Raw genomic sequence first — 14681 nt, forward strand, 5'->3', positions numbered from 1 at the left:
GGCTGTAACTGGAATTTTTAATAAAAATTTAATAAAAACTGGAGAAAGGCAAAGTCCTTCCCACCATCTTGGCCTCACACAGGAATACAGTCAGGATGACAGCACAGAAACAGCTAGTCACTGTTTGTTTCGGATTTCATTCTTCAGAGGTTCAGGTCTGTGTACACCTAGACTCACAACTCATCTGAGCAATTCTTGGGTTCTGGCTTTGCTCCTGTCAAAGAATGTGAAAACTAACATGGTTGATACAATTGTCTTTTGAGATCAAAATGGGTGCATCTTTTTTTTTTAACAGGAAAAAAAAAAAAACAAACCCTCATATGTCTTCATGAAATGGATACATACTTCACACCTGAATAAATCTGTGGACTTCATGCTGCGGTATCTGTGAATGGCACTCTGCAGTATCTAAGAATGTCAGGATGCCAATCTTGTTCAGGGAAGTTTAAAAATGATGCAATGCCCGATCGATAAGAAAAACAACAACTGTATATTTTCTTACCATAAAGTAACATAAATAATGAAGTAATCTAATTAATAATTAGAAGTGCACTCAATATTGTATAGTTTGAAAATCTGTGTCACTATATCTAATATTTATTTATTTTACATTAACCAGAAAACAGGTGATTAGTTTGGTGCCCTTATCTGAGTGCCAGCCTATCTGTACAGTTTCTGGGTCTGGGAATTCTCAGCATAGGACATTATGCAGCTGGAAAGCTTTCATGCTTGAGGATGGTGCTGGTATGACACAGATGTTCAAAGAGAACAACATTGAAAATGAGTCACCTCCACAATTTGTAACTAGCTGTACTATGCTTGCTATCATGATGAAGAAGGCTTTCCAGGAAGCAAACTAGGCTGTTACTGTGCATGTGGCTCAGTGTTAAGAAACAGTCTTAAGAACCTGTTAACCTGGCAAATTCTCCCCAGTCTCTTACCTTAGGCTCTGACAGTTTGCACCATTACATCTAGACAATTATAAGGGTTTACAGACCAAAGGGCTAGTTTCTCCTTAACACTCTTCAACTGCAATATTCACAGGACATTTTCACATTCATACACAAAATACATGGTTAACCTCAATCTATGGAGAAAATGCTAGAGCCAACAAATGAGCTTGATTCAATTTTTCTTCATTTTATGGAACAATACTGAAAGAAAAAATATGAACTGAGATGATGTGGTTGAATGGAAGGTTTCTTGGGAAATCAATTAGAAGACCAACATAATTGCTTTTTTAATTGAGCTTTCTGGAATAATTACCTGTTTGAAAGATAACTTACCAGTGATGCCATTGGATTCCTGCTGTAGGTCACAGTACCAGAGTCGGTTTACTGGATCACATCCCTCCCTTATTGATAATAAGACATAGCGACCATCGTCAGACAACTAGGAAGGAAATAAAAACAGTGCAGGGGACTGATTAGAAAATCTTTTTTTGTGAAAGCACGGTTAAGTAAAAACTACAGGCTAACCTTAAGTGCAACATGTCCGTTCCAAATTTATATGTGGCTAAGAAAGTTAGAAAAAAAAAGACAAACATCAACTTTCACTTATTTTGCACTTACATCACAGTTTAAAAAACAGTGAAATATTCAAGTAGAAAATATCAGTAGATAAAACTGAACGTCATAACTCAATGTGATCTTTATTTAAATTTATAGTCTATTCTTTAACCGAAAATACATGCAATCTGCATTTTGAATATCAATATCCCTGACTTTGAAATTTTGTCATGGGTTGCAGATTTTAAAATTGTTGTAAATGAGTAAGAATTAGCAAAATGGGCATGATGCACTACTGGCATCATCCGGTTGCTTTGGAACAACTCTTTCTGGATATCTAGTCACTTCTCCAACAAGAGGTCAAAGACCAAAAGTCTGTGCTTCTGTAGACTTCCTTTATAGCATTAAATAGGAGAATCTCAGGTAGCAAAAAGGATCTTGGTGAACTCATATAACAGACAATATATTATGATTTTTGAGTTGTCAAAATTGATATAAGTGGTATCAAACGCTCTCTCCACACACACACACACACACACACACACACACACACTTCCTTTTGTAACTAATTTTGTTCATTATACCTAATTTAAAAAATTAGTCCATGTCAATATATGTATATTTAATTCGTTTGTTTTAACTTCTATACAGTATTTCAATCTAGAAATATGCCACAACTAATTGATCCATTTTCCCACAAATAAATGTTTTATTTCTATTTTCTTCCTATTACAAGCAACACTTCAGAAAAATTTTGAAGATGTTTATTTGTGGTCTTATGTGTGTTTCTGGGGGTATAACTAGAAGTAAACTTGCTCAGTGGTAAGATACACACATACTCAACTTTCTTAATTGTTGCTAAATTATTTTCCAAGGTGGCTGTACCAACTTATATGTTACCTTTCACAGTGAGTAACAGTTCCTATTTTTCTACATCCTGCTGTGATGCCTAACTTTACCTATCAACTTGGCTAGACCACAGTACCCAGATACTTTGTCAAACATTATTCTGGATATTTCTATGAAGGTTTTTTTTTTTAATGTTTATTTATTTTTAAGAGAGAGAGTGTGTGAGTGGGGAGGGGCAGAGAGAGGGAGACCCAGAATCCAAAGTAGTCTTCAGCCTCTGAGCTGTCAGCACTGAGCCCAACACAGGGCTTGAATCCACAGACTGTGAGATCATGACCTGGGCTGAAGCCAGACACTCAACTGACTGAGCTCCTGTGAATGTGTTTTTTAGAGGAGATGAACATTTAAGCTGGCAGACTCTTCAAAGCGATCACCCTCTGTAATGTGAGTGTGCCTCACCCAATCAGTCCTCAAGGCCTTAATAGAAAAAGCAGTGACCTACCATGTACAAAAATAAACTCAAAATGGATAAAGGACCTGAACGTGAGACAGGAAACCATCAACACCCTAGAGGAGAAAGCAGGAAACAACCTCCTTGACCTCCACCGCAGCAACTTCTTACTTGACACATCCCCAAAAGCNCCTTCCTCCCCAAGCAAAAGGGAATTCTGACTTTGCACTCAAACTGAACACTCAGGGTTTCCAGCCTGCCAACCCACCCTTCAAGACTTTGGACTTGTCCAGCCTTCCCAGTCACATTAGCCAGTTCTTTAAAAATAAATCTTTCTCTATGTAGGTTTGTACATGCATCCTGTTGATTCTGTTTCTCTGGAGAATCCTAACACACTTACTAACAACTGTTACTATGTTCTTTCAACAAATATTTGCTAAGCAGCCATTATGTGCAAGACGTTTAAAGATACATCAGTGAACAAATCAGGAAAAAATATTACATTCTACTGGAAGGAGATAAACATGGAATTACATAGCGTATTATAAAATGATGAATGCCATGGAGAACATGAACAGTATAGGTAAGGGGGCCAGGATGTGGGGAAAGGAACTGTACTTTTTAAATACAGTACTCAAGGTAGGACTAAGAAAGTGTCATTCCTTTCTCTTCTGCTTTGCATGGTTTCAGATGAGAAATTATTTCCTACGTTTTTTTGACTGTATGTAATTTTGTGTTTTCTTCCTTGGCTGCTTGTAAGATTTTTAAAATTATCTTAGGCCTTTATGCAAATTAATTAATAATGGGTTTTGCTATAGTAGCCTGCTTGAGCTTGTTGAGCATTTTGGATCTGTGGGCTTGTCTACTTTGTCAAATTCTTAACACTTTTGGCCTTTTTTTCCTTCTTTATATTTTTGTGTCCCCTCACCTTTACTGTAGGACTTCAGAAACACAATGTTAGATCACTTAGCACTGCCCCATAGGTCAGTTTTTTCTCTTTTTGGTTTATTTTCAATTGTCCTGTTTTCAAATTCATGACATTTTTGTAGTATTTAAGCCCATGAAGGACATTTTTTGATTCAGATGGTTTACTTTCACATCTAGAAGAATGTTTGGTTCAGTTTAAATTTTTTATTTCTTTGCTCATTTTACTAATGTTTTCTCAACTCTTAAAAATTACTCTAACAGTTTTTAAAAATTTTTTTCATATTTTATTTTTGAGAGACAGAGAGAGACAGAGTGTGAGTGGGGGAGGGGCAGATAGAGGGAGACACAGAATCCAAAGCAGGCTCCGGGCTCTGAGTTGTCAGCACAGAGGCTGAAGCAGTGCTCATATCCATCAACCATGAGATCATGACCTGAGCTGAAGTCAGAGGCTTAACTGACTGAGCCACTCAGGCACCGCTCAGTCAGTTTTTTAAGTCTCTGCTAGTGGGGCGCCTGGGTGGCTTAGTCAGTTAAGCGTCCGACTTTCGCTTAGGTCATGATCTCGCGGTTCGTGGGTTCGAGCCCCGCGTCGGGCTCTGTGCTGACTGCCAGCTCAGAGCCTGGAGCCTGTTTCAGTCTGTGACTCCCTCTCTCTCTGACCCTCCCCTGCTCACGCTGTCTCTCTCTGTCTCTCCTAGAAATAAAAAAAAAGAAAAAAAAGGTCTCTGCTAGTTCTCCTTCCTGTCACTTCTGGATCTGTTTCACTGGCTACTATTTTCTCTGGTTATATGTTACATTTTTCTGCTTCTTTACACACTTAGCAACTTTTTAAAATTGGATTCTACACATTTTGAATGTTGTCTGGATTTTTTTAGTGTTTTTTGTCTTCCTTTAAAAAGTTTTGAGGCAGTTAATGGGTTAGTGGGTCAGCTTGATCCCTTAGAGCTTGTTTTCAAGCTTTGCTGAGAAACATCTACAGCCTTACTTACTGCAAAGGGCTGGTCTTTCTGGGGTCGCTGGTGAACACCCCAGATGTTCACAAGGTCTTTGCACTTTGGCCAGAAAGTGACAGTCTCTCAGACCTGTTAAAGCACTGGTAGTGGTTGTAGCTTGAGTCACCAAGTTTCATCCTATGCATGTACTACTTAACAGTCCACAAAGACACAACGGGATAGATACCAATGCAGATTTCTGGGACTTAGTGGTAGTTCCCTCCTTTTGTTATTCTGCCCGCAAACTCCAATGGCTCAGTCTTCCTGAATTCTTCGGATACTAAGCTCAGTGAGACAGCAGTACTCTGTGTGTTCCTTCTTCCTTGTGCCAGACTCCAGAAAATAGCTTCAGAAAGGCATAAATATGGGGCAATCACAGGACTTGTCTCTCTTACAGATGACAGTCCAGCAATGCCTGCTGACCAATATCTGCAAATGACTGCTCTAATTTGTATAGTTTTCTAGCTGTTTGGGGCAGGATGGCTGATCTAAGACCAGTTACACAGTCATTATCAGAAGCAAGTAACTGTTTTTAAAAATGTTTTTAATGCATTAAAAAATATATTTATTGGAAGGGTGAGGGAGAAAAAGAGTGAGAGAGAGCACAAGCAGGGGTAGGAGGAGAGAGAGAAAGGGAGACAAAGAATCCCAAGCAGGTTCCACACTGTCAGTGAAGAGTCCAACGCGGGGCTCAAACTCACAAACTGTGAGATCATGACCTGGGCTGACATCGAGACTTGGCTGCTCAACTGACTCAACCACTCAGGTGCCCTATTAACTCATTTTTTAAAAAAATTTTTTTAATGTTTTTATGTATCTCTGAGAGAGAGAGACAGGGTGAGCACAGGAAGGTCAGAGAGAGAGGGAGAGACAGAATCCAAAAGAGGCTCCAGGCTCTGAGCTAGCTGTCAGCACAGAGCCCGATGCGGGGCTTGAACCCACGAACTGTGAGATCATGACCTGAGCCAAAGACAGACGCTTAACCGACTGAGTCACCCAGGCACCCCACCATTAACTCATTTTTAGTTCTTTATTGCATAATTACACTTTTTAAGAGCATATTATTGTGCATGATTGAAATACGCAGATATAACAATAAAGAATCTAATTAATATAGAACTAATTTAAAAGAGAGTACCCATGATAAATAAAAAACATAACAATGATATATTTCCTTCTGTCCCATTACACAGTAAGATATTTTTACCGTGTCTGCTTTCAATTTCAATAATACTTCTGTGACCTACCTGCCTTTGGGGCATGCTTCTTTTCTTTCACGTGGAGGTGAAACTGTCAAAAGTTCACTTTGGCTTGTTCCACTGCTCGCATCACGCCCACATGCGCTGATTCCTTCTATCAGTGCAATGTGATAATACCGAGCTAAATGTCACCTAGACAAGAGTGTCTGAGCATGGGACACTGAGGATTTTCCTTACTAGCAGCAGCAAGTGCTTAGACCCGTAGGAATTAGATTCCAGCTCACCAAAACTGTCCATCCACTTTCAGGCTACAGGGTCATTTTGGTAGACCAGCTGTTTGTCAATCTGGTTCTTTGCATTTACAAATTAATCATAACAGCTATGCATGTCTAAAACGTCCATTGTTTTAAACACCTGGCAGCACACTGGATGTCTTAAGTTAAACACCGTTTTCTTAAAAAAAAATCATTTTAAAGCACAGACATAATTTGTACTTGTGAAGCAGAAGTAGGATTCCAAGTAAGTTAGTGTTTCATCAAATATTCTAGAAATCCTGTTCAATTTGGCTGCTCTTTCCTGATGATATTTTTTATCTGAGTTGAGACACAGTTTACTTTAACACATATGAATCATACTTTGCTGTATAGGTTTTTGCCACAAATTACGCATAGTATTGAATGATTAGGTACATTCTTCTCTATTTTTTACTGGGCTCCTTATAGTCTTTTCAGAGGTTATCAAACAGTTTTGGAAAATCCTTACATAAATTTCTGATTTCCATTAATTCTTTTCTCTATTCTCATCCTCACTGTGTTTCCAGCTTACCTGTCATTATGTTTTAAGTGGGTCTCTTGCAAATGAACATTAGATTTGACTGAGTTTAAAAAAACCCAACTTCAGAATCTGTATTCCATTTTCATTAATTGTTATTGCTGATATACTGGCTTCCATGTTCTTAATTTCAACTATTTCTATTCACCTTGCTTTCCCCTTCTTTCCTCTTCATAGTGTATTAATATAAATTTTTTGTTTTTTGTTATTTTTTTTTTCGAGGGAGAGCAAGAGAGAGCACAAGTAAGCTGGGGAGTGTAGAGAAGGAGAAAAAATCTAAAAAAAAGATTTTTTTAAATGTTTATTTTTGAGAGTGAGCGAGCACGCACAAGTGGGCAAGGGGCAGATAGAGAGGGAGACACAGAATCCAAAGCAGGCTCCAGCCTCCAAGCTATTAGCATAGAGCCTGATGCAGGCTTGAACCCACAAGCCTTGCTATCATGACCTGAGCCAAACTTGGACACTTAAATGACAGAGCCACCCAGGCTGCCCCTGAGGAAGAAAAAAATCTTAAGCAGCCTCCATATCTAGCACAGAGCCCAATGTGGGGCTCAATCTCATGATCATGAGATCATGACCTGAGCTGAAATCAAGAGTTGGACACTTAACTAATCTACCCAGGCACCCCTAATATAAACTTTCTTATGAATGTTGTCCCTTCTTTGACTGCTTTGGGAGTTATATATCCTATTTTTAGGCTTTTACATGTTTTCCTTAAGCTTTTCATATATATAGTAAATAAACTCGTGACTAGAATTTTAGTTCCACCTTATTTTTAAATGGTCCTATACTAGTATCAAGCCACCTTACATCATCACTGTATTAAACATCAAGAAAAGCAGCCTCATTAATACTTCAGACTTCTGTTTTCTTGTCCTTTAAATCAAAATAGAATTTTAAGCACTAAACAGCTTAGTGCTTAAAGTCTATTGCAATCATAAGTGATAGTTAACTCAGTTGTAGTGATTCAGGCAACAGAAAGACATGGCAGTAAAACTCATGGCCAGAAACACACCAAACCTCTGATGAAAGCTGTGTCTCAAGCACATCTAATGAGTTTTTCTCAGAATTTCTGGCCGGGCTAAATATTGTAGCAGTTTATATTTAATTTAATGCAGGAAGCCCCAAGGTATATTGCTGTTGAGATGCCAATTAAGTCTCTCTTTCTCACTGTAACTCTCTTCGTCACAGCCCAGTGATGTTCCATAGCCACTAAACAAATCTGCTAACTGGAAACAACTCTGAATTTTCAAATGTTCAAGGTCTCAGATTTCTAAATCATTTAAACCTGTCATTGTTGACCCCAAATATATAGAAACACACCTTCATCCACTAAAATTGTAACAATGCATATTTAACTACAGCTTCACATTCAGACTACAAGACAATTTTAAAAATGAATTTTGGAGCTCATTGGGAGGAAAAGAGAAAAATAGTGTTGAGGAGGAGGACACTTAAATCTCAACAGAAAAAAATGTAACTTTTCTGAAATCCAGATAAAAAGAAAACAGAAAAGCAAGTGAGCCAAGGGCCCAATCAGGCCTTCATGAAATACTATAAATTCAATTTGACAAAATACTGCTTTTTTTTCTTTAAATAATATGATACCAGCAAGGATAACTGTCTTCTCTGGAAGCAATTAATCTGATTCAAAAGCACTGACCTGTTGCAACAAGGCTGGGATAAGGCTGGTCTGGCCATTTATGGAATCTTAAATCTGTGCCTTTCACAGCTTCCTTCTTCTTTATGTCTGTATTGTTTCTAACTAATTTTCCTTAAGTCAAAATGACCTTATTTCATGAAAACCTACCTATCAAACAAATAAATATTAGTTAACAAAAAAATTCAAAGAATCACTATAAATCTAGTATTTACACTTGTGTATATTAAATCCAGTAACAAACTGCACTCCATATAATACCAACAGGGATGAAAGCTATCCTTTTTTTTTAATTATTATTTTTAAAGCTTATTTATTCTTGAGAGACAGAGACACAGAGCACAAACAGGGGAGGGCAGAGAGAAAGGGAGACACAGAATCCAAAGCAGGCTCCAGGCTCTGAGCTGTCAGCACAGAGCCCAACACAGGGCTCGAACTCACAGACTGCAAGGTCATAACCGGAGCCAAAGTCAGATGCTTAACCAACTGAGCCACCCAAGCGCCCCCATAAATAACCATTCTTTACCATTTAGCTTTTCATTATCCATAACCAGGAGAACCTTGACAGACAGAAACAAATGCAAAAGCCAGTCCAGCCACCACCCCTTGCTTCTAGGTGGGTGGGGCTGGAGATAGCTAATGTCACCACAGTGGCCAGTTTACACAAGAGCGTCAAGGTGCCAGCCAACCTGCCATCTCCTTTCCAAAGACATGATTTAACTAATGTGCCATCCAGTATTTGGGGAGTCAGAGCTGAGGCTGTTTATTAGCCTAATATCTACTGAGAGTCGCCACTGCTGGCCAGGTTCTGAAACACACAGATCACAGGGCCTTCAGGAGCTCATGCTCTGCTGGGAGACTGACACACACACACTGATAAGCATTACAAAGCACTGGAAGCATAAAGTGCAAAGTATGGCAGGAGTGCAGAGAATGCAGCTAACAGGGAGGGAAGCTGGAGAAAGAATGAGATCTGAGGAGCCTCTGGAGGTGGAATGGCCTCCAAAAGAAAAGATTTCTCTTTTAAAAGAGAAGTAGAATTCCCCTCAAAATGACTGCTTGAATTCTACCTTCTTATAACCGCTTCATTGGTGTAGCTATTTGGCTCACAGAGCTGTACTTGACATGAGCTACACAGACTCATTCTCAAGTGCACATCCTGCCAACGGACATCAGCATGTACAGTGGGTGCATAGTGTGTCGGGGGCCGGGAAGCTCAGCTAGGAACCTTCAGGCCTGTCCTCAGGTTGGAGAGAACCACCTTTCCCAAGGTCACAAATTCTTTCGGGTTCTTCCCACAGGCAATGACTGATTAATGCAAGCATATGAAGCCTCACACCCCTCAGCCCCCAGTCAGGAAAATGCTGAAGGCCAATCCAATGGGGGACTCCCTGAAGGACTGGCTAAGGTCTCTGTAGTGACTGCACACAGTTCAGCTCCCTCCTCTTGCACTCTCACTCCCCAGCACGGACAGAGATTTTCAAAGCGTTCTCATTCAACTTCCAAGTCTGCTTCCTCAGGAACCTGCCTGTGACAGCATGCAAGTCACAACACCCTGTACACACACAGTGTGTAAACTAGCAGAGCCTACAACTACTGTGCTCTAAGCAGTCCCCGGGCAGGCCCAACAAACAATGCATTTCTCCCAGTTCATCAGCTAAAAATGAAACGAGTAAGCAGATGCAGAACCAGATTATCAGGCTGATCCCTGATAAGGTACTCACTTGAGAATGCAGCTCAGGGCTGTGAATCAACTAGATTGAGAACTCTGAACCTTCCTTATATCTAGCCCAGGAGAAGCCCTGATCCAGGAAAATTCCCAAACAAGGAGGTAGGTCACAGGAGTGTGGGAAGACGTGTTCCCCTCTAACTTTGGTGGTTTCCCATCTTGACATATTTTATGCTAACTGAAGAAAACCTCTGTTAAGTGTGGGCTTCTGTTTTTGAAGAGGGTACCCAGTAACAACTACTATACTCATTGATAGTTATCAAAAGGGCATAAGGTGTGGGGTTGTCAGATTTTATACTTTCATTAAAGAAGCCACATTAATTCACTAAGGAATTTTAATTGCATATATTGTGGTATTAAGCTACACTGAGATAGTAATATTTACCAAGGAAACCCTTGACAGACATCATTCAAACTGTAAGATGGAGTACATATTTTATTTTATTCTGTTACGTTATATGCTGCCCCAACAAACACAAAATTCAGATGACTCAGTGCATTCATGAATATACTTCCACAAACCCAGGAGCCATTAAATCACAGAATTTATAGAGAAATACGCAGCAGCCAGAATACAGCTAGGGGGAATCTAGTCCCCAAAATACGTTTTTATAAAATATCTTCAGTTAATGCCTCGTGTAGGTGTGATGGTGATCCATTCAGACCAGAGTCTGGGTCAGGCTGCTCCGTATTTACAAGACGTCATCAGCTTTACCATCCATTTATTTACAGAAATGAGTGTGAAATAGAACTTAAGTGATAATAGTTTCTCCAGAGAATGGGATGCTTATATTTTATTTTAAGCAATAAATCTGTATTATTATTTATTATTATTACTAGCATCATAAAATTTTAAAGTCACTGGATTTGGCTATTCTCAGTCTCAATTCTATACAATCTGAACAGCTAGGCTTTCCAAAGACCTGAATCAACTAGCTTTTCTTCATCTCATGTCAGGAAAAAATGGACAGGAGATCACTTATTAATGTTTTCAACTCCCAATCATTTATCTACAAAGTTGTCTTTCAAAATGACGGGACCCATAGCCAATATTTATAAATAGAGAGCAATTATGTGGGCTTTCATCAAACAAATTACCATTTTCAAAGACCAACTCATGAACTATCTTATGCTAGAGCTACTGAGCTCCAGTCATGTGGTCTTATGTTAATAACCAAATCTCGAGAGACATGGAATTTCTTTGCTAGATAAATAACTTTCGTTTAGAACCTAAGAAGCAGTAAAGAAAGGTTTTTTTTTATTTTTTTTTTCATAATTTGAGCTTATGTGCACTTTTTCAAACTGGGGAAAGTATTCTTTTTTATACTAGTATACATAAAAGAATTGTGTATATAAAAAAGTATACTAAAAAGCAGTGAGACTTAAAATTGTTAACTTAAAGTTAACAAAAGGAGTGCAAATGGATTTTAATAGCTTTGAGAGTTAATCATGTGCCTTCAGAGCAGGAAAAATGTATCAATTTTATTTCACAGTCTCCTCTGAATTCCTTTCATAATAGCTGTGAATCAGAACACCATCTCTTTAATACTAACTATGTTTCCAAAACTTAATCTACGAAAACTTTTAAATGTCACACTATCATCTACATGCATGGATGTCTTTTCATTTATGGAACTCATTAGGGATCTGTCATGAAAACAGGAGATGGCATCGTACGGAACAACAGGTGTAGTCATAAGCTCATGTGATGTGTGGTAACAAAAACATTTCCAACAGATAGTCATTAAATCGGATTACACAGCTTCCCCGATACAGTGTGGTACTACAGCAGTGGGGGAGAAAACAGAAATCAACCCAAATACTATATGACGTGTTCCTCAACATGCCATGAACAGATCTGACAGAAAAGTCTAGGAAAAGAAAATGCATTCAGAGTAAAATGAGCAACGTGTGTCTACACATAACCCAGCTGCCACGGTTTCCGATCTACCTCGTTGTTTCTCTGGCAGAGAAGCTTGGTTGCTTAAGAATCTCCTGCTTGGCAGAGAAGGACAAATATCACATGTTTGCACATACAGGAGGATTAGGAGGAACTTACCTGAGGACCATNAACCCCAAAATCTCCTGCTTGTTTTGTTTTCTCCCTTACTGACCAAGAGGGCTCAGGTGAGAAGTGACTGATCAGCAAGTCCAACCCTACTACTACTACATAAACCAACTAACTCCTGTCAGGAGCTGTTTCATGTATATAGAGCAGCACCACTTTCTAGCTTTTTACTCACATTCAGGTCTTTTGTGTGGTTTCCTGACTTTTCTTCCCAACCATGCTGCTGGGATTTTCCCGCACGCTAATCAGCATGATGGATATTATCACGCCATGCAGTGCTGATGAAAGAGAGGACACAGTGATGAGCCATGGACACGTAGTCCGATTAGGAATCCACCCTGGGACTGATATACAGACAAGCACTCAGCCACTCCCGTGATGAACAGAGGGAATCATCAGTCTCCGGGAGCTAGCAGAGAGTGCGTGGCTCTCTGGTACAGCACAAGGAAATGAAGACTCACCAGCAACACTGACAGCTTCCAGCCCGATTACTGAAGTTAAGGTCAAGAGGACAACAGTCCCTTTAAAATGACACACAAACTGAACACGGTGGATATTGTGTCGTGAGCTCCTAAGCCCCTCAGTAACATTTAAAAATGTTTATACGTAATAGTTTACTACAACAAAAACATCTTCCAAAAGGCCCGAGTGTGCCCGTCTCTGCTCCTGAGTGCCGCCTGGCCCCAGCACAGAGGTGATCCAAGGCGAATGCTTACTGGGTGTCTGGGGAATGAATGCAGGAACCGGGCTGACCAGGAAGAAGGCTGCTCAACAATTACTGCTCCAAGTACAAACTATCCAACGAGGATGGGGAAGGAGAGGCAGCATTCCCTGAGGGACAACTGGACATTACTGTGGATGTTTCAGAAGGCAAAGCTGGATGCACACCAGGCCTCGAGGGTCTTCATGTGCCTGGACCTCAGCAAGAGAGGGAAGGGGAAACTAACACTGGCCTTGTGCCCACAGACTCAGGCATCAAGCAGTGATTTCACATGTTAATGTATGTATAATATATATGTATGCATAAAATAGTGCAACGTATATGTACATATATAATATAAAATGTCTACACAAATATACCCATATTTGAATTATTAGGGATCACAAGTGAACATGTAAGAATGGCAACAGGAATACGTGATAAACATTAAGATTAGGATTCCCTTTGTAAAAAGAAACTCTTTTTTCAAGAATTACTAGGACAGAATTGGGTTCTCCATATAGAATTCAGCTAGACGGTTACAAAGAGGCTGGGCATTTTCTCATTAATCCTTTCTAAAGTACTTGATACATTTTCAGTATCTTCATTCTAGAGCACCCTCTGCTGGGAAAAGTGGCTCAAAATACTCAATTTCCTTGTTTTTTATCCCCCCCACCCCCAAATGCTCTGGGAATCGCTTTAAAATAAAAATATATTTTTTTCTGATCCAATAAAAGCTTCTAAAATGTGACAATTTCTATTCTTCCATGATAGTGCCTTCCAACTAAAGCCTGTCTATGTTAAATAGCTGACACCACTGTCCCTCGAAGCCAAATGCTAGGCATGTTTCACGTTACCCCCAGGGGTATGAGCCAGCTGCAGGGACTGAGGGCGGGAGGCCTTTGGCTGGCAGGTGAGGAGAAAGAACAGTGGTAACCACCACCCACCTTCCAGGAAGGAGCAAGCCCTGGATGTCACTTTCCCTGGAACGAGAGGCACCGGGAAGGTGGCCAGCCTCCAGTCATCTTGAAAGGACCCTGCAGAATAAGGATGGAAGAGGGGAGCTGCAGAGAGGTGCTATCGCAAGGGAACCCTAATAGGAGCAGAAACCTGGAGGCGCAACCCAAACGTGAGCCAGAGAGTTCATCGTCCACATCAGGGAACAAAACTGAAGGGATCTCACTGCAAAAGGATGCCACGAGGGAGCTGGCACCAAGACACCATCATGACTGCAAGCAGACTGGCAAGATGCTGGCAAACAACACTGGAGAAGAAATCCTGTTCCCTCCTCTGATTCCTCCTCCCTGAGTGGCTGCTAGAGAAACCAATCCATGACAAATAACCGAGGGGAGACACCTGAAGTTATTGTCATTGCTGGGAGCGGCCTCATCTGTACAACATCAATTTCAATGTTCCAGAGTGTGATCGTCCTCCAAAGGGTCCTTCTGTCCCATCATATTCCCTCCCTCCCGTTCCCTACCCCCATCTCCAAGCAACCAATGATCTGCTTTTTGCCATTATAGACTAGTCTGCATTTTCTAGAGCATTCTACAAATGGAATCCAGCGTCATGTACTCCTTTTTTCTGGCTTCTTTCACTGAGCATAACTGAGGTTCATCCCTATTATTAAGTGTATCAACAGTTTGTTCCTTTTTACTGCTGAGTAGTATTCCATCACAGAGATGTACCACATAGTTCATTCATGCACTTCATGATGGATATCTGGGCTATGCTAGTTTGGGGTTACCTTTAATACCTCACCAAACT

The 14681-nt window shown here is 40.1% G+C and overlaps 1 protein-coding gene across 1 annotated transcript in view; it reads right to left on the minus strand.

Annotated features, from left to right (window-relative positions):
• PREP (prolyl endopeptidase) overlaps positions 1 to 14681 on the minus strand; it is a 115743-nt gene that overhangs the window by 67549 nt on the left and 33513 nt on the right. The window contains exon 7 of the mRNA XM_077780038.1: positions 1287 to 1392. Coding sequence (XP_077636164.1) covers positions 1287 to 1392 — 106 coding nt within the window. The remainder of the gene's footprint in view (positions 1 to 1286; positions 1393 to 14681) is intronic.

Source organism: Crocuta crocuta, unplaced genomic scaffold, assembly GCF_008692635.1.
Source record: "Crocuta crocuta isolate KB4526 unplaced genomic scaffold, BGI_CrCroc_1.0 scaffold147, whole genome shotgun sequence".
NCBI lineage: Eukaryota > Metazoa > Chordata > Mammalia > Carnivora > Hyaenidae > Crocuta > Crocuta crocuta.